The 25,915-nt window shown below is 35.3% G+C and overlaps 1 protein-coding gene across 1 annotated transcript in view; it reads left to right on the top strand.

The window, feature by feature from the left end:
- CHSY3 (chondroitin sulfate synthase 3) overlaps window positions 1-25,082 on the top strand; it is a 281,241-nt gene extending 256,159 nt beyond the window's left edge. The window contains exon 3 of the mRNA XM_012645044.1: window positions 22,789-25,082. Coding sequence (XP_012500498.1) covers window positions 22,789-24,351 — 1,563 coding nt within the window. The 3' untranslated portion in view covers window positions 24,352-25,082. The remainder of the gene's footprint in view (window positions 1-22,788) is intronic.
- The last annotated feature ends 833 nt before the right edge of the window (window positions 25,083-25,915 follow it).

A 25,915-nucleotide genomic window follows, 5' to 3' on the forward strand; every position in this document is an offset into this window, starting at 1 on the left:
TTATTGAGAATCTATTTTATGTGGAGACTATCTTAGAATCTACAAATATCATTGCTATGGCAGCTATAAAGATATACTATCATTCCCAATTTGCGTGTTAAGAAAAAGAGGTTTCAGGTTAAATTCCTTGTCCAAATCACTTGGCTGGTTTGAGGTGAGGCTTAGATTCAAACACAAGCGTATGAATGACCTACTCGTAGTCCCCAGGTATGTATGTAAGTATCAGTCTGGACCAGAGAGCCACCCAGAATTGACTTCTCTTTCTCTCTCTTGTTGTTATCAGTGACTCAGGAGAAATTATAGACAACAAGCATATCATGTTTAAAAACCCTGTGAAGATTAGTAGAATAAATGTTAGTTAAGAGAATAAGGATCTACTGTATTTTTAAAAGGCCAAAAGAATGAGCCAAATCTAATGCTGAGCTATCAGGCCACACGTGGAGTGAAGTCGAGTGTTTAGTTTTTGTTACTATACCTTAAAAGGACAAAACTCCAGTAGAAACACATTTAGAGGGGGAAACTAGGATGCTGACTGGAGCTATTTAGACTGCATAGCAGCAGAGCTCAGTGACCACGGCTGCCTTTCCCGGGAAGGGGAGTCATGTGGAAGAAGGAATAGAATCTGAGTTTGGCACTAGAGTACTAGACGTTAGTATTAATACCGGTGGCTAAGAGATAAAGGACCAATGATTTTAGCTTAGCAGATAAAAATTTTCTAGGAGTTACATCTGTCCAAGAAAGGAGTTGGCTGAGCAGGGAGTAACTGAATCCCAATCGTCAACATTGTTTGGCTGGTGCAGTGCATGACAGGATCATGCCGTTGAAGCCAGGCAGGCCAGAGTAGAATTCCAACTCTGCCATTGCTCTGTACGGTCCCGTTCTTAAAGAATCAGCTACCATCTGGGTGCACTCTACAATAACTTTCCCAGAGTACTTCACTGCCAGCAAGAGGTGCCCAGTAAATACTTAATGTCAATTTCCCAATTGAAGGGGATCAAACAAAATGTGTTCAATATTAAATGAGGGCATAGACGAGATGTGCTTCCAATTGCTCAACATTACACTCTGAACAGCCTTTGATTCTAAATCAAGGGCAGCTGTTAATCAATAGGGGGAAAATTTTATAAGTGGCGCCATTTCATAAAGGAAAATGTGATATAGATAAATGGGAGAGCTGAGAGTTTGTCCCAAAGTTTTTGCAGCAAGTCTCTGAAAAACATTACTTCAGTCTAAAGAGATAAAGAGAAAATAATGGTCAGAGGGATTTCAGTTTATTACAAAACACTTACTCTTTATTTTGTAGTAAGATTTTCAAAAGAATGTTTCACACAGAAGTTGTATTGAGACCACTTTAAATTTAGTTGTAAGCATTTTTCTTCTATGTATTGTATCTTCTTTGTCCTTTTCAATTTTTCCATTTGAGGCCTCATAAATAAGTGAAATAAAAGCTTGAATGCAGTATCTAGTAGGTACTTAGGCATTTTCTCTGTAATAATGGCAATTAAATCTAATACCTTTAAACAACTGAGTTAGCATATGTCGATTATTCTTAGCAAATGTGTACACATGACTAGAGGTGTGAGTGGTGGGATTTAAGATATTGCTGATAGGTGAAAGGATAAGAGCAAGGATGGGAATCAGGGATCATTGTGAATTAGCCAAGAAATGCATCCAACGTAATCAGTTGCTGATGGTACTTACCACAGAACAGCTTGTTGGTAGAAGTTTCTACCTAGTGTGACTCAGAACGTGTCCAACTAAAAATCCCTAATAGTAGTATGTTTTTCAAAATTCAAACGCAGCACAGTGGCTTGAGGGGAGTTTGAAGGTGCCACCCTGGTTAAAGACAAAGGAGGCATATATTATTGGAGATACTCCATTTTGAGACTGTTAGCATCACGTAAAGATGATTCCATCTTAGAAGATGATTTCTGTCAAATTTTGCATTCCAGTTTGGATCTAAATCTGCAGCAGATTGAGTATTTGCATCCTATTTTTATTTGTAGAAAGATTATGTAAATTGGAACCACAGATTTACTCATTTCAACCAAACAGACTTAAATTGAGAACAAGCAAATTCCCTGTCCATCTGACTCCCAACACCTGCCTTACTTAACGTACTTACTTAGAAGTAACAACATAGGAAGCCCTTTAACTCCCCATCACCAAATCCTCAGTTCCACTTTAATCTGCACCCACTATCTCCTCATCCCCCCTTATTCTAACACAGGAAATATCTTTTCTTCTATCAAGGGTCTATTCATCTTCTGATGCTTTGGACTTCATTTCTTTCTCGGAGGCCTGTCTCCTTCCCTTTGTATAATAAATCCATCCCTTCATCTATTGCTTCATTCTGTCCTTTCAAATCCATTGAACAGTTTGCTGAGCACCTACTCTGTGCTTTTCTGGCATCTTCTGCATTGGAGATGCTTCCTGACTCTGAGCTAAAGAAAGTTTTTATTCTTTCATTCTCACAGAGGGGGTGATTCCTTTCCCCCCAATTAAATGCAATGTCCTAACAGCAGCCAGAAGGGACCTACAGTGCTTTCAACTCTTTGAAAGTGCTAACCAGATGGAGTTGCTCACTTGGCCAATGAGGGTAGGGGTGGTGGGTGGTGGTGGGGTTGGCCAGTAAGGGGGTTTCACCCAGTGACAGCTAATCCTTTAGAGGGAATACCAGGGAGCAGTTCCAAAAAGTGAAACAAAGTTCTGATCCTTTTTTTTTTGATTTCCAGGGAGCATAAGTTATAAGCTCTCAGTGAAATTCAATTACAGTATTACTTCTGTTCATGGTGAAATGCTTATGTTTATTGAGTCTTATTATATGCCAGACATTCTTCAAAATACTTTGTGTGTACTAGCTAATTTAATCTTCATGGTAATCATATTTTCCATATTTTACTGGTGAGAAAGTTGGGACACAGAAATATTAAGTGATTTGTGCAAGATCACATTAGGTAGAACAAGATCCAAACTCAGGAATTCTGACACCAGAACAGGACTTTATAAATAGGACTTGTTTGGAATAGACACAGATAAGATTATCCTTAATCAGTTTAGAAAGACAATATTAAAAAGTTGAAGCAAAAAGTTTTCTATTTTCCCTCAGACAAATATACTTAGTGACTTTGGTCTATTTGACTTAAAAGAACCAAGAATAAAACTTATTAATCTAAGTCTTTTCCTGTCATCAAAAAGTCCCAGCGTAGCACAGACAGAGAATTCTTGGGGGACACTGGGGGATTTTTTGCTGTGTATACTCCATAATATGTGTACACTCTTTTTCTCTATGAGAATATTTTTTCCGTCATTCAAAGTAGGCTCTAAAGTGGGGCTCTAAAGTGTCCCATCTTTACAAAACGAGAGAGAGCAAGAGAGAAAGAAAAAAGTAATTTTCCTCTAATACTTCTTTCATTTTGTGTTTTAAAATATAAATTATTAACTATCTAAACTTTATATGCGTAGTGGTGTTCCAGATTAGGAATTTATTTTATTTTTTCTGAATTATAGACAATTGTTTCAATAGCATTTGTTGAATAATTTATCCCTTGTCCACCTATTAGACATGCTACCTTCTAGCTGATTAAATTTCTATGTATGTATAGGACTGTTTCTAGATTGTTTATTCTTTTCCATTGATCTGTTTTTCTATTCTAGTACTATTACCACACTATTTAAATTACTTGAAAGAATTGTATGCCCTCCTTTCAAGATATTTGGACTAGTTTTGTGTAACTAGCATAGAGATTTTTTTAAAAGCCTAAAAAGTTTCATTTTTTAAAAAGTGGATATATTTTCTAGAACTGCATTGTGTTAAAAGTAGACATTTTGCTTAATTTATTTAGAAATTAATTTTTAAAGAATTTTATTCTCATTAAGAATTGTGGTAAATTTTGGAGTTTATTCAGAGTTTGCTCTTGTGTCGGCATGATATTTCATAGGGTGTATCTGTCGATTATACAACCATTACAAACTTGTTATAATAAAAGAATATTTTTTCCATCTTGTCACCACTTTGGACTTTGACTTTTTAACTTGAAAAACAGTTGAAAAATAAAGTATCCTTGTATAATATTTCCAACTTATACTAGAAAGACCTTTTTTATTAAATTATTTTATTTATTTATTTTGTCAATTGAGTTTACCCCTCAATAGACCTTTTATCTAGTGACATTTTTATGGTATAATAAATGTCATTCCTTGAATTGTTGAGGCATTTATTAAAAATTAACATTTAACTGGAGATTCATTTTTTTCACATCTCTAGTGGAGCTATGAGAACACCCGAAGAAGGGGATCTTGAAGGGTGATAGAAAAGCCGCATAACAATTGTTCTGTGGATCTTATGAGGCAGACAGAATAAATTACATAGCTGTAATCAACTAGATCTCAACTTAGGTGATGTGAATGTAGCAATATTGTGCCTTCTCTATGTAATTGCAATTACCTTCAAGTTTATTTTGTCATCAAACAAGCAATTTTTCAATCAGTACAACTTGCGCAAATCAGCACTGTGGGATATGAATTATTTAATTCACTTATCATGTACTTCTTATTGCCCAGCCCCACCCACCTTTAAAAAAAATAAAATTTAAAGAAATATTACATGGAAGGCAGATGTGGAGGATAAAAGTAATGTCTGAGTTGGTTTCATTCTCAAAAAAAGTGAAATGTGAGATGAGTAAATAACCTATTAGTGAGATATACGGTTTTATTTAATAGAGAAAAATATTGGTCAAATAAGAACATAAAATATGTTTTATTCTGGGGTAATTTTTCCTTCTGTTTAGATAACTTAATAGACAGATATAGGAACTGTGTTTTTGACCGAGACGATGTTTAAGCAGAAACAAGGCTCCCACACGTTTCATTCCTTACGCAAGTGACTCAGGGCCAGGCCCGAGGAATTCTCTCCCAGCTAATCACGGCACTCTTTCCCTTCAAATTCTGGATATTTCACAACTTGAAGTCCCGAAGAGCTGCTGTTGTTTGTCCTAATTTCTTGTCTAAGAAAAGTCTATTTGCTTTTTCTGAGAGACAACCAGCCTTTTTTCCATCCACATTAAAATCATGATCATTAATGAGACTTTGTCATCCTTAATTATCCCAACACTGGTCATGGTGAGATAAATGAAAAATCTGTTAATATCTTTGCCAAAATAAACTTACTGTTTTTCTGTGGATGAAGGAAGATTGAAAATAACTAATAACCAATTAGCTAGCTAGCTAACTAACTAAATAAATAATTCCCTAATTGACAGAAGAATAAATTAGAAAGCCAGGTAAACACCAAAGCATGTGATGTAGTGAGCTCTGTGATACCTTGCGAAGAAGAGTCAGAGTTTCTTAGAGTTGATAGAAGGTGCATCTTTATGATAAGAATTTAGCTGGGTTTAAAAGAATGTGTAGCGTTTGAATTAGCAGGGCCGTCAAGAAAGTGCAACCTTAGGTGACTGAGAACAGTGATTTTCAAACACCTTTTCTCTCTCACAGAACTTTTTCTTCAAACGAACTATTCCTTAGAAGCTTAACATGTAATAGCTTAAAGCAGAGTTGCTGTGATTGAAGGGAGGCGGGAAATGAGCTCCAGAGTTCTGTTAATATATCCTTCTGGTTTCTCCTGGGCCTCTGATTTAGCGTATTTGGAATTATCTATTTATATTTCACTTGCATCTATGTCTTCTGTGGCTTCTTTCAGCATTACTGGCTAAGTCCCATAATGAAAATATTTGCAATAATTCAAACTGGAGCCAGGATCCAGGTAATAAGAAGGGAAGAAACAAAAGGATATTTAGGGAGTAGTTGTAAAAAATAAATAAAATCGATTGACTAGGATGCCGGAAAGAGGAGGAAACAACGTTGTTGAAGTACCAAGTCTATATATCAGGAAGATAACACAATTGTACAAGGTAGAGAATTGGGAAGTCAGGAGAAGAAACAATATTTTGTCTTTGTTTGGTATGTATATGTTTTGTTCCATCTTACTCTCTTGAAATACATCACTGTGCTGAGACGGCTTTAAAGCACGGGCGTAAGGACCAGATTTATTCTGCAGGATCTGTAAGTATCTTTTCTGAAAATCTGGAATAGACTCCTAGGCTGTGACGGGCAGCCTGCGCCACGTACAAGATGCCAGCCGCTGGAGTTAAAGTGGTGAGAAGAGACACAGTCCTGGCCTTCAGAAAACTCCCAGATTTGTTAAGGAGGCAGATGTATGTAGATGAGTAAACAAATGCAAGAATAACATTGGGTTAAATAGTAGGCAAGAGTGGCACTTAGGACCAGGAGAAACATACACCAGTCCTGATCTAGTCAGAGAAGTGTCCACAAGGCTATAACATTTAAGCTAAGAGTTAAATGGGAGGAGAAATGGGATTGAAAGATGGGAGAACATTCCAAGCAGAGGAAAAGGTATGTGTGAGGCACTAGGAAGGGAAGAAGTCAACATGGCTGCAACACAGAGGATGAAAGAAAGAGAGCTGGAGGGGAACAGAACCAGACCTTAAGAGCTCTGTATGCTAAGATCACCCGATGGCATTGACAGGGGAAGGGAGAGTCACATGATCACTTGGGTCTTGGAAAGATGCCCCGTGTTGCACAATGGAGAACTGAATAGAGTGGCCAGATAAGGTGTGGCAAACAAGTAACAACTGAAGAGAGTGTTACTGAAATCTTGGACCAGGGTGTCTGCCCTGAAGATATAAAGAAGAGAATCAAGATAAATGTTTGTACCCCCATAATTTCCTGAAATAAAAAAAATTTAAAGAAAGAGACAGCTAAAATATATTGGAATTGGTAATAAGGGTTAAAGCAGAATAATGATATATTAATTATATATAAGGATATATTAAGGGTAATACCTCTTGATGTGACATCATTATTGCAAAAATCTCTTTCTTAATTTAATGTTTACCTTTTAATTTTATTTATGATGCCTTTGATATGGGAAGTTTTTAATGTTAATGTACTATTAAAATCTATTATCCTTGTCTTTATATTTTTGTTACATTTTTGTTGTTGCTTTAAAAGAACTTCTTCACATGCTTAAGAAGGTAAATATTTTCCTACATTTTGTTCTCATTCTTTTATGATATTTTTTTGTAGGGGAGGGTGTTAGTAGGATTTGAGTCTTTTATACATCTGAGATATATGCACACACGTATATACATACACATATAAAAAATACTTATATACACATATGCATAGAAATGTATGTAATGTATTTAATATATGAGATAGGTATGGATCTAAATTTATTTTTTCCTTGTAAATATCTAGTTGCCCTATAACCCTTACATGAAATGTGACATCAAGTCATTTGCCTTTTGTGAAATATTTTCACAATGAATATGCTACTGAATTAGTCATATAATATATAAAAATTATATATATATTTATATGAATATTTTGATTCCAGTGATGTTTAAAGATAATCCTGTAAACATTATGTAAAATAAATTTAAAATGCCAACCAATATCAGAAATAATAGTGTTGAAAGCAAAGTCATGAAAACAAATCTAAAACCTAGTATGTAGTTTTGTTTATAAAATATAGCTATTTAAATCATTGATTGTACTACTTATAGTTTTATTCTTCAAATTTCAGTTTTCTACATTTGTTTTCAGGATTCAAATAATTCATTTATTTAATTTAATTTTGTCTGTTCAGACAGAGAAGTAAAATATTTCTTTTAAACTGTTTTAAAAGATAACTGTGTAGACTTGAAGTCCAGATTATTCTTTACTCTTTTACCAAAGCTATTATGGTGACAATAACTACACTAGGAAATTTACTGGGCATCATGAAATGATTTTATTAATCTTTAATGGAAATTAACTTTTTTGTTGTGAGACTTTATGCGTGAGAAAGAAAGATAAGCTATTCTCAGTCCCCAGTAAGGATATATCAGTATAATTAGAAACGTTAAAGTGACTCAAGTCATTTTATTTCATTTCCAATAACCTTGACTTTTAAAAGATTAGGCTTCACTTATTTTGTTAGCATCACCTTAGAAATACCTACCTGTTAATTAGAGCTGTGATTCCTATCCAATCCCACTGTAGTGCTGTGCTCATGCAGAAGTCTACGACACTATAATTAGGATTTTATTTTTCCAAGAAAAATATTATAATAGACATCCTACCATGCTTATGTTATTTTAATTGGATATTTAGTTCTAGGGATCTTCATAATTTATCATAAAACTTTAACGTTAATGAAATCAGCTGGAAGGAAACACTACTTACTGCTTTGATTGCATCATAAGGAGTAGCACCCTAATTTGAGCCTTTTTTTTCTTCTTTCTTTAAGTTAATGAGAAAAAGAGTTTGAGGTGGATCATAGGATCTAAGCACTGTAACACAGTGCTTCACCCATGACCCACATCAAAGAAAAATTTCAGTAGATGGAGTTAAACAGGCAAGGAAGAGTTTATTCAAGACTATTGCAATAGGAGAGAGAGATTGAACTCAACTCCCACTGAAACAAAAGGAAGGAGAGTTTGTTTTTTTTTTTCTTTTCTTTTTTTCTTGTATAAATTTGAGGTATACAGTATGATGTTTTGATATATGTGTACACAGTAACATGATTACTGCCAGGAAAGTTTTTAAGTGCTGGGGTGAACTATTGGAAAAGTACTAGAAGATATTAGAGCAGAGGTTGGAGTGAGTAGGCCTTCTGTGTTTACTAATTGGAGTGTGTCAAAGTTAGGCTGCTACCTTCCACAGAGATTGAGATTGAGGGCTGTCTTTCTTGATGTTTACATTTCAAAAGCATAGCTACTAGATCCTTGAGAAAGACATTTCTGGGTTGTAAAATTGGCAAGAGGCTAGAAGATTTATATCTCAAAGGGGCAGGAAAGAATTTACAACTTTAAGTTTTCTAAAGTAAATACTCTAAGAAAAAGGAGCTTTGGCACCTATTATCCGGAAGAAATCTGTCTAAAGTGTATTCAAGGTGAGGGGAATGTTAAGGCTGTCTTGGCCACCCATTGGTGGAGACTGGATTTTACCTGATGATCTGGGAGCTGATCTAAATGTATTCCTTACTGGTAAATGATATACAATCTTATACTCTTTAAATTTTATGTATTGCTAAAGGTTACTCATTAGTTAACTACTCAATTAGATATTAGGGTACAGAAAGGATGTCTTCAAAATGTGCTTCAGAGTGTAAGAAATTTCACCATCTAAAATTTACTAAATAATAGCAACACCCTTTGCATATCAGTTACTGATTTAAGCTTGTTTTATATAACGTAGAAAACAATCCCGGAGCTCTTACTTTGCCAGAGGGTGTAATTTGTCCAAGGTCAGACTGGGAATGAAAGAACAGATCTAAGAACCAGGCCTATGACTCCAGGGGCAGGATCTTGGGCCAGAATTCACACGCGTGTGCATAAGCTGACAGGGTAACAGAGCAACTTGCAGAAGAGGCTCATTTTTCTTTCTTTTAAATCATTGAAATGTTCCCCAAAGCCAGGTCTAACTCCACGCCACTTTAACAATTCCTACAGAAGCCCTAGTTTTGTCCTGTTTCTTGAATCAAAACTTACTTTGTCTCCATGCAGGTGTGGAAGGCCTTCTTTGGGCCTTGTCGTCATTCTCGTTTACTGTGGTCTCTCAGTAGCACTTCGTTCATTTATGCAGAAATTACTGATGCGACGGAGCACAGCGTGACTTAGAATTACTTTAAGCTCAACAGTCCCTTCACATCCCAGTGGCACAGAGCAGGGATGATGATGGCTGTCCTCACCCTTTCTCCCTGCTTGGATGACCACATCAGTTACGAAAACAGTAAAGAGATGGAGGACTCCCCTCCGTCATGCTACAAGAGTACTGGGCTGTGAGTCACTACTTAAATAAGATACAAAAGATTTAAGTTATGTGCCAAATCTTTTACAGCACAGATGTGTAAAGTCTTAAGTTACATATTACATTTTAACTTAAAGAAACATTTGGAAGCGTGGGAAATAATGCAGAAGGCAGAGATTGTCTCTTAGAGAGTTAAAGTTCCTACAGTAAATGTTTTCATTCCTGGTTTGGCGGTCGACTAGTTTTGGTGACCATATGTTAATTTACTAAAAAGTAATTAGAAATATTTTATTAAACATTAGACCTGGGCTACTCTCTTTGAGCTGGCCATCTAGAAAGGTATGCAGTCAAGTAAAGCAGCGAGTACACTGTGGTACAATAAGCTCTTGTCAGAATTACCCAGCTGTTGATGAAGTTATACATTTAGTGTTTGTTTCCCCCACTAGACAGCTCTATAAGGGCAGGAACCATGTTTTGTTGTTGTTGTTGCTTTATCCATAGATATTGGCACAATTTAGAAACTCAATAAATATTAATATTTGTAAACGAATGGTCTATATATATGGTCACTGCCTAACTGTGTATACAGGCTACTTCAGCCAAATAGATGAGCGATCAAGTTCCATTATCATTAGTTTTTTGGAGTTTTGTTTTTGATTTTTGATTGGAATAATATTTTGCTTTTAACAGGTAGTTTTGACTAAGGGATAAGGATCTGTCTAAACCAATACCTGATAGTGTATCATTATACTATCATAAACTGAAATAGGATGCACTTAGTGATTTATTTCTGATTTTAAATCTCTTTGGTATTTACCTAAGATATCAGGTGTTCAGAATATACCCTGCTGAGAAATATTTATCAGTGACTGAGAGGTAATATCTATGAACTATTTTCTGTGTTTTCTAAAGTTATTTTTAAGCTGTACAAAATACATATGGCTGAGAACTCTTTGTCACATATGAATTAGTATCTATGAGCAAGCTATTTTCTGTGTTGTCAGAAAGTTTTCTTTTTAAACTAAAACAGCAAACAAAATGAAATGAAACAAGAAAAAATGTGTCAGTTTTAATGGTGCAGATCATCCATATGAGATTGTTGTTGGATTTCAACCAAGATTGAACAAATAATTAAACAGAAGACAAACTCACTTTGAAATCATACGAAGTATTAGCACAGAGCCGAAATTAAAATTTATCACCGCATCAGATCATTTTTCACAGTACTCTTTGGGTGTAAGTGACAGAACCGTGACTAACTAGCTGAAACGAAAGAAACTATGGTCCTAGGAAATTAGAAAGTCCGAGTGTGATCTGACCTTAGGCACAGCTCAGTACTGTGCTCAGTGCTCTCGGCAGCACTCAGCTTTTCTTGTGTCATTTCTCTACCCTGTCTGGGCATTGAGTTCCTTCCTTTCTCTAGAATCATAGTGTGCAAAGTGGGAGCCTGTGGTCAAAGGGAACCATATTTCGTTGTTACAAGAGAGATCATGCCCATGAATGAAGCTAATCCAGAGGAAACCATTTATGCAAAGTATATTATTGGCCAGAGTTGGCTGCATTCCCTTTTAGGAAAAGATGAGAGTCATGTGAAATAAAAAGAAAAGAAAAAAAATATTTTGGTACCATTTATTTTTTAGTGTACAGTTCGGTAGTGTCAGTTATATTCACATTTTTGTGCAACAGATCTCTAGAACTTTTTCATCTTGCACAGCTGAAACTGTATATTCCTTGGACAACAACTCCCCATTGCCTTCTCCCCACAACCCCTGGCAACTACCGCTCGACTTGCTGTTTCTGTGAGTTTGACTACTTTAGATGTCTCCTATAAGTGGAATCACATGGTACTTGTGCCTTCGTGCCTGGCTTATTTCTCTTAGTATAATGTCCTCAAGGTTCATCCATGTTGTAGTAAGTGACAAAATTTCAAAAGGAAAGAAATTTTAAGATTTTCAAGTGACTTTAAACAAGTATCTACAAACACAAAATGCCTTCGGTCAACTTGCATTTATAAAGCGGACAGAGACAGTGGATGGGACTGGAAGTAAGTGGAATGTGCCCTGCTCACGTAACATTTTCAAAGCCAAACTCATTCAAAACCTGGACTTACCAAGGAAAAAAAAGGCACCAACAAAATTGTTTCTACAGCCTATGGACTACAAATTTTCAACACCTGCTCTTAATATTTCCTTTAAAAAAAGAGAGAAAGAAATACAAGACAAAATATTTTATTTTCAATTTTTATCATCATAATTTTTTAACTTAAACTTTTGAGATAATTACCAATTCACATACAGTTGTAAAAAAAAATACAAAGGTTCTTATCCAGTTTCCTCCAATGATAAAATCTTGCAAAAGTATAAGTAAGTATCACAACCACTACGTGGATATAATCCGCTGATCTCATTCAGATTTTCTCAGTTTTGTGTGTATTTATTTGTATGTGTGTATGTATCTGTGTGCTCACACACACGGATTTAGTTCTATGCAATTTTACCACATGCTATGCAGTGAATTTTAAAAGTAGAGTTTGCGGACTAGGGGTGTCTATTTCCAAGACGCTATTATTGTTATAAATCTTAGTAGCAAAATAATATTCTCATTTTATGTGGGAATCACACATACATATGAAGAAGGGTATATCTTATTATTCTTACACTAGGTCATTGTTTTCAACAATTTATTCAAGCTATATATACCTTTTAATGTTTTTAATTTTCTCTATTATTATAGAATGAAATATATATATTTATTTTTCCCGAAACTGTTTCTTATATTTATCTTATATTTAGAATCAGGCCATGTTTATATTGTACTATTATTAACAGAGAAGTAGGTACACTTTAAAAAATGTACTATTAATATTTGAAGACAACAATTGAGGGAAAATAATAGTGTTAATTTGAAAATCCACTATGTCTCTTAGAACTTTTCTATTCACTGGTCTTATAAAAGAAAGATTATTACTCATTTGCATTAAGAGCAATAATTCTCTCCATTTAGTTGTATACTATTACATAACTACATCATAGAGAGTAAAATGAGTTTAAATATTTGCAAAACAAATTGCCAAACCCTTAGGTACATATTCATCATTATATTTTATACCGCTTTAATGATTTCTTATTTTTTGTATGCCTTCATAATTTTTCTGATTTGTAGAGTCTTTGCTTCCAAGAAGAATGATGCCTCATTTTCCCAAATCTTCCTTCATGTCATCTAAGAAGAAATTCAAATAGAATTTTCCAAGTTAGAGAATCTTTTCTCTTTAGAAAAAAAAAATGCAATGGCATAATGAGAACAAAAGAACTCACGCCAGATTGAAATAGCTTCTTTACACAAATAAATTAAGAAACCTTTTTTCCGTTAATAGAGAACAACAAAGATGTTCACAAACAGCTTCTCCAATAATAGCATAGGCTGTTATTTCCTTTTCATTTCAACAGAAACCTCATGAAGACAATTAAGTTTCTTAGTTTTCAGATGATCTGAAGTCAAATGATGGCTATCATAAGCATATTTGAGTCTTTTTCTAAGGAAAATTTAATCGAAGACATTCTCATTTACTCATTTCTTCAGTACCTACATTAATAATAATATCGAAAACAAACGGCAATTGCAATAATAACAAATTCATATAGCCGATACTATACGCCACATTCTTTTCTAAGTACTTCACATGCAAATACTCACTTAACACTAACAGCAACCATCAGAGGTAGATACTGTTATATTCCTCATTTTACAAATAGTTATACTGAGGCACAAAAGGTTAAATAATTCGTCCAAGGTCGCATGGGTATTAAGTTTTAGAGCCAGGGTCCATGCCTGGCAGTCTGGCTCCAGAATCTGAGCGTGTGATTGTGAAGCACATCCACCTCCCCGAATTACAATGAGATACGATGACAAAGGCCTATTCCTTTCCTTCAGGATATTTATAATCTCATAAGACAGAAATAACGAATATCTGCGCTACAGGATGGTGAGAGTTTGGAGCCATAAAAATGTACACTTGGAGGATTTCCAAGTTCTTAACGAGCAGGATTTCTTGCATGTAGTTGGAAAAGGAGGCGCCATTCGCGGTGATGTGATTCAGAGTGTGGAAAGGGTGTGGAAAGGGTGGGAAAACAGGAGGCCTGGCTAGGGAAAAGGGAAAGAGATTCTAGAAGGAAGATACCTGGGCTCCTTAAAGGAAGAAGAGGGAAAGGAAATAGCTCCGACATAGTCACGAAGGTCCCTTTCTGAAGATACCGGAAAAATTTTAATAAAATAGTCTCTTGGCTATGGATAATATTTATCAAAATTTATGTGTTATGGAGATGATTATTTGGTTTAAAGTTATCTTTATCAAAGATACATGTATATTGGTTTAAAAGTCAAGGAATGCTTTGAGTTTATAATGGAAAAAAAAAGGAAATTAAATAAAACCACACCAGCTCCCTGCTGTATGTATCCTTTTTCCTGATTTATATATTAAAATTTTGCTGCCATATTTTTAATTTCTAAGAACTCCCTATGTTCTCTGAACACTTCTTTTTTATAGCATATAATTTTTATTTCTTTGTAACAATCTTTTCTCTCTGTTTGGAAATCTTATGGTTTTATTGTTTCTGTTCTCTGCGTTATCTGTTTAGCCCGTTTCATGTTTATATTTGCCTGTTTTCACCTTCCTCTTTTATTTTAAAGGTAATCTTCAAATATTTGCTGATATTTACAGCTTAATTAATAATTAAATTTATTTATGCATAAAGCCCATACAAGCTTATTAGAAGCTTCATGTGGATGACTCAGCTGGTCAACATTTATAGGGAAATTGTTAGGAAAAAGCCAAATTTTCCTGGGACCAGCAAACAACACTTTCTGTAAGTCTAGGGTAAAGTAAGTAAGAGGAAATCCTACAAGTCCAGAGTTGGGATCAAAATATTAAATTTTGACTTTTTTCATCATTTTAATATTGTGATTTTTTAAAAATACTGAATTAAAATATTATTTGTTTTGATTACTCCATGTCTAAGTAACTTGCTTGTGTTGTTTTTCTTTATCTTTCAGTTTTAGTCATTTTCTATTGACCTCTTAGCTCACTTTCCTTCCCTCCCCAATCACACAGGTGTATCTTGCCCTCCTCTCCTGTCCTTCCTGCAGGGCACATCGTAATTTTCCTTAGATACGTGTTTATTGTTTACACTCTTCACCATCTCCTTCTCCAGGTTCAGCAGGTTTTCTATAGTTTCGTTTCCTGAAGACTCTCTCCCTTGAACCTGCTGACCTGCTGGGATCTGGGTTTGTTTTGTTTTGTTTTGTTTTTCCCCCTTTAAATTCCTGTTTGTACCACATGTCATCTCTTTCCTGATTTTTCTTCCTTAGTTTGGTAAAAACATATCTGTTAATAGTTTTTCTGAGAAATGAGCTTAAGAGCTATTTCTTTGAGGTGAGAAAATGACCCTATTTCCCTCTAACACTTTATTGATATTTAGGTTAGATACAGAATTCTAGGTTGGAAATCGTTTTCTATCAGATTTTGAAAAAAGACTATTCCATTTCTTTTGCACTTCCAATTGTTATTGAGAAGTCTGTAATATTCTGCTTTCTGAGCGTTTTCTCACTCCTCTCCCAGCAGGCTTCTAACATACTCTCCGCCTCGGGGTTCTAATTTTCACAGTGTTATACTTCCTATCGGTCTAATTTCATCCATTGTGGCTTTTATTGAATAAGTCCTTTAAATCTGGAAACTCAAGTCTGTCATTTGTTGCATTTGGGGAAATTGTCTTGAATTGTTTTGTTGATAATTTTTCCTCTCTGTTTCTCTGTTCACTCTTTCTGGAACTGCTATTATTTGGATGTTGGATCTCCTGGACTGACCCTAATTCTTTAAACTTTTCTCAAATATTTTTAATATCTTTTTTTTTTTGCTTAACTATCCAGGAGATTTCATTATTTATTGCCCCACTCATCTTTTGCATTTTAAAATTTCTACTATTATATTTTAATATTTTGAAGGGCCTTATGTTGTGGTGGTTCTGTGTATTTGTTATGTATAATTATGTGTGTATATATAGATAGATAGATATAGATATGGATATTTTCATGGTCTTGTTTCATGTTTTTAATGTCTTCCCTCATCTTTCTGATAATATTAATTAAATATTTTTCTCATGTTTTCTTTTGCCCGAATAGTCTCTACTTCTATAGAGATGGCTGGTATCCTTGATAGTCTGCTCAAGATTAAGCGTAAAGGATAAAAAAATCTCATTTGAAGCTCTGAAAAAGTGAATGGTTCTTGTCTACTATGACAAGTGTATCCCCTAACTCAGAGACTCCAGAAAATAAATATTAAGTTTGTTAATATTGTTATCATTTTTTTTTTCACCCAGAGAGGAGCAGTTGCCTGGGTGCACAATCTGCCTGATTATTTTAGCGCTACCCACTTTCACTCTTATTTCTAGAGGTTCCTGCAGGGGTTTCTAAGGTTCAATTCAATTTCATTCTTGGTTTTGCCACTGCAAATCCAGGATTCAGTTTTCTATAATTTTGTAAATCTATTACCACTTTTCTGTACACAATCAACATCCACAGTTACAGCGTTCTCCACTTATTTCGTCCCCTCTCTTTCTGTGCATACCTACCAGGAATCTCGTTATTAGTGTTCTCCTCTAGTTCAATAAGCAGTAAATGTGGAAATTACTATTAAATCTGCCATTTCTAATTAGAAGTGGACTTGAACTTTTTGTCTACCTGCCAAAGGGTTTTGTTCTTACACTGAACATTCTGGGTCAATCTCATCTGGCATACAGTGAGTCCATTTGATAGACAGTTACCAAATCCTTCTATTTCAACAATATTTTCTTGGACTATACCGTTAGATGTGTCTTCTGTTGTCTTATTTTTTTCAGTCACTCTAGGTCTGTTTTTGGGCCTGCCTATCCTACCCACATTAACATGACAGTTTCTCTCTCAGCTATTGTTACTCTTCATTTCTATTTCAGTGTCCTTAGCTCTCCTAATTTCTATCCTTTCTATCCCTCAGTGATAGCTTTCCACAGTGCCTAATTTTTCTTCTGATTTTATTTGCATGGCTGTGATGGTTTATTTTTTTATTCTTTCTTTATTTCTTAGTTCTGTGAGCTGACATTTCATCTTACCATCACATCCCTGTGATTCTACATTTCTGCTTCTCTGTGTTTGACGATAGAGGCAAATGCTTCTTATGTTTTTAAAAACAATTGTTTAATGTTTTCCTCAATTCCATGGCCTCCTTTATTGGGGTCTCCCAATAAAGAGTGTTAGTGGTTTTTCATCTAATTTTTTCTTTTGATAATTTGTCTCAGTGCTATATTATTATTTATTTATTTATTTTTTTAGATAAATGACTCATCTCTAAAAAATTACTTTTTCCTGGGCAAGCTATTCACCATAGGTTTATTTTGGCAGTCTAGGCTTGTTGATGTCCGCAAAGAAAAGACATTGATTTTTTTCTGCTGCGTCAGATTAAACCTACTTCATGAAAACATGCTTTAAGTGTTTAATTCTTTTTGTCTCTTCTACTTCTCTGAAACAAAATGTTGCCATCAGGGCTGATTCTGCCAGCCCAGCTCACCCGAGTTCCTGCAGTTAGAATTGTAAGCATAGAAGAGGCGTAGGCGTAGGCGTTTTTTCAGGCAGTCAATTTTCCTGGTGCTTTATGAGATCTACTGCCCTTGAACCCTTTTGGCACGGACATCAGTCTGCTGGGCCTTTTGTTTCCACTTGCTTCCTGCCCAACCTCAGCAGATTTTGGAAATTCTACACATATTTTGGTGGCTATATATTATTCCATCTCTTTGTTTTTAAAGCTGGAGTTTACTATATTTTATTTTCAACTCTCCCTATTTTTTAAATAGCTTTATTAAAATATAATTTATATTCCACAAAATTATCTCATTATAAGAATACAGTTTAATGATATTTGGTAAATTTATACAGTTGTGCAACCATTACCACCATCTAGTTTTATAAACTTTCCATTGCTCCAAAAGGTACCTTGTATCTGTTTGTAGTTAACTCTTTAGTGTTTTTTTAAAGGCTTTAAAAGTTTCTCATTTGCGTAGCTGTGATCACTTCAGAAATTACTTATGCCGTGTTCTCACCGTTAATCACTCAAGGGGGTAAATGAAATTTAATATGGTAGAAGAGTATTAGTAATTAAACATACAACCACCTCTTGGCATTTACTCTTCCTCTGATTTTTTATAAACTATTTTCCTGTACTCACTCAGATAATTTCCTTCTCGGAGGGTGAGAGTGTGGGTGACACACTCACGGCACGGGGTGTGGTGGGGACACTGATGCTCATCGCCGCTGTGATTCTGTGATTGCGAAATGATTTCCCTCTTCAGTGTCGGGCTCTGGAGTTACCATGAAATCAACTGATAATTCTTTAAAGGAGAATAAGCCAACTTACATGGGAGATTCTGAATTATTTTAAACAAGTTAACATAATTTTAAAAATAAATTTAACATTTTTTCTTAGAACAATTTTGCTACATTCAAAATGTATGGTGAGAATTCTAGCTTTGGTTGTAATCTCATTACTCATGGTGGACTCTTGGTTAAATAATTTAACCCCTTCGAACTGTTACTTACACACAGCTATCATGTATTGAGTGCTTTCTATGTGCCAGACACAACACTAAGCACTTTATATACTATGTTCTTATTTAATAGTGCTTTAATATACACTGGGGTATTTGGCATTTTCTCATTTTATAGATAAGAAGACCAAAATTTAGATGGATCGGCTAGGAAAAGGCTGAGAAATGGTGAAGATAATATTCAATCCATAGCCTCATTCCATAGCCAAACTCTTCTCTTCTCTTATCTATCCTGAGTACAGTGGACCTCCCTACATATAAAAGTAGAAAATTTGGGTATGCTCAATGGTTCTTAATGGAAAACATGACATAAATTCAAGATGCTCTCCTCATTATTACTATACTACCTGAAGTATGTACGAATGTGTTACTATTTTTTATTTGAAACACAGTCTTACTCTGTTGCCCTGGGTAGAGTTCAGTGACATCATCACAACTCACAGCAACCTCAACCTCAGACTCTGGGGCTCAAGCGATCTTCCCGCCTCAGCCTCCCAGAGTGCTAGGATTATAGGTGTGAGCCACCATGGCTGGCCTGAATGTGTTACCTTTAGGGATTGTCCCCACTACTGTATTCCCTCTGCTTATGGTAAGGAAGATGTGTGAACAATAAGCACTATATGGATAGCTTGGGCTGAAGTGTTATAAGTTAGGCATTTCAATACTAAGATATTTTTCTATAACCAAATGTCATCCTTATCAAATTGTGCAGCATTAATCACTTCAATATCACCAAAGGAGCTGGGCAAGTCTGCAAATTAACAGCTCGCCTCAGAGAAATGCTTCTTATTTAATTTAGCATATTCCCTTTTCTTAGTAATATAAAGCATGCCTTAAGAAAGAATAGTTTCAGATAGCCAATACTTTTTAGAGATTGTATAATTAATTAGTAGTCTGTAGGTGATCAGCATTTTTTTACCTTGTTTCATAGAAATAAAAAAGCATGGAAAATTACATACATTAAAATATTGAAGCAATTTTAGGTAAAAATATTAATGCTACACGAATGGAGATATTGTATCCCCCTGAAAATTATAGATTCAATTTGACGTAACATTGATCAAAGTTTTAAATAAAAACCGGCATGTGTTTTCAGAAAAAAGTGCTGGATGCAACCAAACTACTGCATTTTGAGTCAATTCCCGAATCCTTTTTGAAATATCTACAGTTATAAATTCTTTAAAGTCGATTGTAAAAATTTTTCCGAGTATAGAAAAGGTCCAAGTGAAATACGGGAGCTGAAGAATCTGCCATAGTAGTATTATTAGTATTAGACTATTTACTCCCTTCTTAGGTCACCCTCTCTGGGAAAACCTCTCTGGTATCTTCTCTTTTTCTCTCTATGCACCCAACATATCTACACACATTTGTGTGCATACATAATTCTATGTGCATGTATAAGCATACTTTCAAAATAATGTCCTTTATTGATTGGAGTATAACAGACACACATATCTCAAGTAACAGCTCAATGAATGTTCACAAATCAAATGTCCACATGTAATCACAACCTGGATTAATAAAAGAAGGTTACCAGCACTTCAGAAGCTTCCTTCCTCTTGATTCTTGATCACTGTTCTAACAGTTAATAGCACAGGTTAGCTTTACCTGAATTTCATATAAAAGGAATCCTACCAAATTTATTCTTTTTAATATGGCTTCTTTCACTTGTTCGTGAGATTCATCCAGTTGTGAATAGCTGTATTAATATTTTGTTTAATTGATATATTGTTTTACATTACGTGAATATACTCCCTTTGTTTTTCTATTCTACCGTTGATGTGCATTTCGGTTCTTTTCAGTTTTGGAGTATGAATAATGAGGCCATGGAAATTCTTACATGTATTTTTAAGTATATGTATGTATTTCTAATGGGCACATATCTAAGAGTAGAATTACTGAGTCACAGGAAATATGTATGTTCATTTTAGTTGATACAGTTTTTCCCAGTAGTTGAACAAAGTCACATTCACTCCGGCAGTGTGTGAGAGTTCCAAATCTTCTACTGCTTTGACACCATGCATGGTACCACCAATTTGTTTAGTTTTAGCCATTCTTGTGGGTCCATGATATTATCACATTGTGATGTTAAGTTGTGTTACCCTGATGATGAATGAAGTAGAGAATGTTTTGATATATTTATTAAGGATTCTCATATTCTCTTTTGTGAAGTACCCATTCACTTTTTTTGGTTTTTCTTTTCCCCCATATTTCAGCTGGGAAAAATCCTTCTTTCTGATTTCTACAAATTCATTATATATTCTGGGTATTAGTCATTTTTCATAAGATGTATTTATTAAAAATTTCTTCTCCTACTCTGTGGTTTATCTTTTTTATTCCCTTAACGGTGTCCTTGAGGGACAAATTTCTTAATTTTAATGTAATGCAATTTATCAATATGTTTTTTTGGTTGGTACCTTGTGTCCTGTTTACAAATCATCAGCTACACAAAAGTCATGCAGGTATTTTCATGTGTTAAGTTTTAGAAACTTTCTTTTTACCTTTTTAAATATTATTTTCTTATTTTATTTTTATTTTAGAGACAGAGTCGCACTATTTTGCCCAGGCTGAACTTGAACTACTGGGCTCAAATGATCCTTCTGCCTCAGCCTCCTAAGAGTAGCTGGGACTACATGAGCCATTGCACCCAGCTCCCTGCGCCCCTGCCTTTTTTTTAAACAACTTTTATATTTATATCACCCATCCATCCATGTGGGATGTAGGGGGTCTGTTTTTACTTTTTCCCACCATACAACCATCTAATTGACCTAGTATTGGTTACTTAAGAGAACACCTTTTCTCCAAACTTTAACTTCTATTTTACATTTCTATTACTTTCCTAAATTTTCTCGTGTCCTCTTCCTATGTCACAAATCTTTTTATCTCTGTTATGCTTCTTGCAATATGATTCTCAATGATTTTATTTTTTTCTCCCATTCTTTCCTTAGCTCTGTCATCTTACTTTTTTATCTTCTATAAGCTCATGTATCTATTCCTTGAGGTTTGTTGTCTTTGTTTTGGAGAGGCTGTATTTTCTTTAATATTTTTTGATTTGTGTATTTGTGTATAACTTTTACTTGCTTCCGATGTGTGTTCTTAAGTTTACAGTATGCCTTTCTGCGCATCCGTATTTGCACACATCTCATGCTGCGTCTTCTGCTGGCTGCCATCCTCCTCTTCATCCTCCTCCTCCCTCTTCTGCGTTTTCTTCTTCTTCATTGTTACTTATCTTGAATGGATGTGATGAAGGTTTTTCTCGTTTGACTGCCAGAGGAGGGAGAGTCAGCTGGCAGTTTGAATTTTGTTCTCATAACTGTGGATTTTTCTCAATTTTGTTTCTGCTTGAGCTGGTGTATTTGTTCTAGACTAGCAGAAAGCCTCTCTGTTTCATGAGGGTGTCAGGCATGTCTCATTTTAGACATGATACTTTATATCAGGAGTATAGATCAGTATAGCTTCTGTTCCACGTTACTTACCAACAAAAATGGTATGTCAGGATATGAAATAAAATTTAGTAATCCTCTGATAAATAGCCTGTTGTTGCCATTCCAAACAGCAGGTCATTGGTTTTAATCATTAGGGTAAATCCCCTGGTGTGGAAAGTCCATGCTGTACCCATTCTGCCTCCTCCCCCCTCACTGATCTGTTATGGGGTTCTGGGAATATTCAGTTCTTGTTTTCTTTGATATTTTGGGTTTGTTTCAGAATGAATAAAGAGAGAGATTCTCTATTTCAAAATACATAGGTGGAGGTTAGTTTGCAGTATTTGAGCCTATGAACTTGACGTTTATGATCTCATTCATGTGTGGAAACTAAAGTTGATCTCATAACACTAGAAAGTAGAATGACAGTTACCAAGGACTGGGGAATTTGGGGGATGGGATTGGGGAGACGGATTGGGGAGATTTATCATTGGTCAAATGATACAACCTTTCAGTTAGGTAGGTAGGTAGAAAGGTAGAAAGAATAAGATCTATTATACAACATGGTAACTATAGTTAATAACGATATATTGTATTCTTTAAAAATGCTAACAGAATGAATATTAAGTGTTGTCATGAGAAAAATAACTGTGAGGTAAAGAATATGCCAATTATCTAGATTTAGTCATTCCACAATGTAAATATACTTCAAAATGTGGTACACAATAAATACATACAATTTTATCTTCAATTAAAAACATAATAAAGCTATTTTAATTTCTTTGAGATATAAATTTTCCAAGCCATGTTTGTTATGGAATACAATGCAAATCAATTTTATTATATATTTTAATTTAAATGTTTTAGTTTATTGCTGGTTTTCTTTTTACATTAATCTAACGTCTTGGTTTCCTTTTACTTTTCAGATGCAACAACTGTTCCATGAAAATTATGAACACAATCGGAAGGGTTATATCCAAGACCTTCACAATAGCAAAATTCATGCAGCCATAACACTTCATCCCAACAAAAGGCCTGCCTACCAATACAGGCTGCATAATTACATGCTCAGCCGCAAAATTTCTGAACTTCGCCACCGCACCATCCAGCTCCACAGGGAGAGTGCTCTGATGAGCAAGCTCAGTAACACTGAAGTGAGCAAAGAAGACCAGCAGCTGGGAGTGTTGCCTTCCTTCAACCACTTCCAGCCTCGGGAGAGAAATGAAGTGATAGAATGGGAGTTCCTGACAGGTAAGCTCCTTTACTCAGCAGCTGAGAACCAGCCTCCTCGGCAGAGCATCAACAGCATTTTAAGAACAGCGCTGGATGACACCGTCCTACAGGTGATGGAGATGATCAACGAGAATGCCAAGAGCAGAGGACGGCTGATTGACTTCAAGGAAATTCAGTATGGCTACCGCAGGGTCAATCCCATGCACGGGGTGGAATACATTCTGGATTTACTCCTCTTATACAAAAGACACAAGGGGAGGAAACTGACTGTGCCAGTGAGGCGTCATGCCTATCTTCAGCAGTTGTTCAGCAAGCCTTTCTTCCGAGAAACTGAGGAGCTAGATGTCAACAGTCTTGTGGAGAGTATTAACAGTGACACTCAGTCACTCTCCTTCATATCTAATTCTTTAAAGATCTTCTCTTCTTTTCAAGGTGCCAAAGAAATGGGAGGGCACAACGAAAAGAAAATACACATTCTCGTTCCTCTCGTTGGAAGGTATGACATTTTCTTGAGATTCATGGAGAACTTTGAAAATACGTGTCTTATTCCAAAGCAGAATGTAAAGTTGGTCGTCATCCTTTTCAGTAGGGATTCTGGCCAAGATTCCACCAAGCATATTGAGCTGGTAAAAGGATACCAGGACAAGTACCCCAAAGCAGAAATGACCCTGATTCCTATGGAGGGAGAGTTTTCCAGAGGTCTTGGTCTTGAAATGGCATCTTCTCAGTTTGACAATGACACTTTGCTGCTATTTTGTGATGTTGACTTGATCTTCAGAGGAGACTTTCTCCAGCGATGCAGAGACAATACAATTCAGGGACAACAGGTATACTATCCTATCATCTTTAGCCAGTATGACCCAAAGGTATCCAATGGAGGAGATCCTCCCACTGATGATGACTTTGTGTTTTCAAAGAAGACTGGATTTTGGAGAGACTATGGATACGGAATCACCTGTATTTACAAAAGTGATCTTCTGGATGCAGGTGGATTTGATACCTCAATACAAGGTTGGGGACTGGAAGATGTAGATCTCTACAATAAAGTTATTCTATCTGGCTTACGGCCCTTCAGAAGTCAAGAAGTGGGAGTGGTGCATATTTTCCATCCAGTTCATTGTAATCCTAACTTGGACCCTAAGCAGTATAAGATGTGCTTAGGATCCAAGGCAAGTACTTTTGCCTCAACCATGCAACTGGCTGAACTCTGGTTAGAAAAACATTTGGGTGTCAGGTACAATCGAACTCTCTCCTGACAGTCCAGGCAACACACATTGCCTTTTTTAAGGGGAGTTTACCTCATCGTTGGTCATTGTTATTTTTATTTTATTATTTTTATTATTATTATTATTGTTATAATTTTATTTTGTTGTCATGGTCTTAAACTACTCTTGGTTGTCTTCCAAGGGATGTTTCTTGACCTCAAGCAAGAAGAGTCTGCAATTCACTGATGTTTCAGATTTCTACTGAAGCCAATATGTGTATCACTTTTTACATCTTTATTCTGAGATTGAGTTAAATCATGGCAATCAAATGACTTTTGAAGCTCATTCATCACAAGACACAGCTTAGAAGAATGTTCTCTTGGGGGCTTAAAGATGCAATATCGACTTTTATTTTGTTTGTCAAATTCAATGTGATACAAATATTTACTGGTGAAAGGTACCACAAAAGTGCTTTATGCTTCCTATGGGGAAGGGACTCTGTAACATAAACTTGAGTTTTGTAATTTATACAAGGACTTAAATATATAGATAATAATTTTCTTCATCTTTAGAATTTTTAAAGTAAATGAACACCTATGATTGTATGTTTATTTTTTAAAAAAATGTTTTAAAAATCGAGGAGTTTTGTTCCACAAGAAACCGGTACTGGCTACCCTGGTCTTATGACAATTATGAGCTCCTCACAAGTGTCTGCTATAAATGCGAATGAACTTTATTTTCTCAAGGAAATATGATTTAATTAAATATTCATGTACATTTTAGAAGCTTTATGAAACAATGTCCTTCATTTGCTGGCAAGAAGATAAAATATGACAGAACCTGTTTATTTATAATAAAACACAGGTACAACAGTATTCTTTTTCAAAAACACTGAAAAGTTTTGTTGTTTCTTTTCAGTCATATTTGATATAGTTCTCAATGGTCATGTGTGCTAAAACATGCTTGCTGCACAGGCTGGAAAAGTTAGAGGATCATGGGTACAATGTTTGTATTATTATGCTTTAAAACCTAGCCTTCGTAAGTGATTAAAATGAGCAATTTCTTTATTCAATAATTATAATCCAAGAGAAGCATTCTTCCTCAATCTCTTCAGCTTTGGGATTAAGCTTACCAAAGAACAGCTGAGAAATTGCCTTTAATATGGGTTGGTGGGTATCTCAAAGATACAATAATCGTTGGGGAAATTAGAAATATAAAACCAATCTTACAACTATAAAAAACACGTAGGGAAATATCTCATTTAATTTCACATATCGTTCTTTCTTTGAACTGAATCAATGGTGTCCAGTTTCTAGAAAAGCATAATCAGGCTCAAGAAATATAAGAAAAAAATAATATTTATGCAAGAAGATCCCATCAAGGCATATTTTTAAAATTTCATTTTGTGAGTAGGTAATACATTTGCATGGTTCCAAAATCAAACAAAATCTTAAAATGTTTACAGCTACCAGCCCCACTCCCCATCGGCCCAAATCTGCCCCAGGAACATGACCACCATCTGGGGTATATGTGTGTTGGTGTGCATGTCTTGCCAGAGTGTCTAAAGCACATACTTTGTTTTTCACCCTTTGTACGCAAAGTGTAGTATATTGTG

Source organism: Propithecus coquereli, unplaced genomic scaffold (genome assembly GCF_000956105.1).
Source record: "Propithecus coquereli isolate 6110/MARCELLA unplaced genomic scaffold, Pcoq_1.0 Scaffold224, whole genome shotgun sequence".
NCBI lineage: Eukaryota > Metazoa > Chordata > Mammalia > Primates > Indriidae > Propithecus > Propithecus coquereli.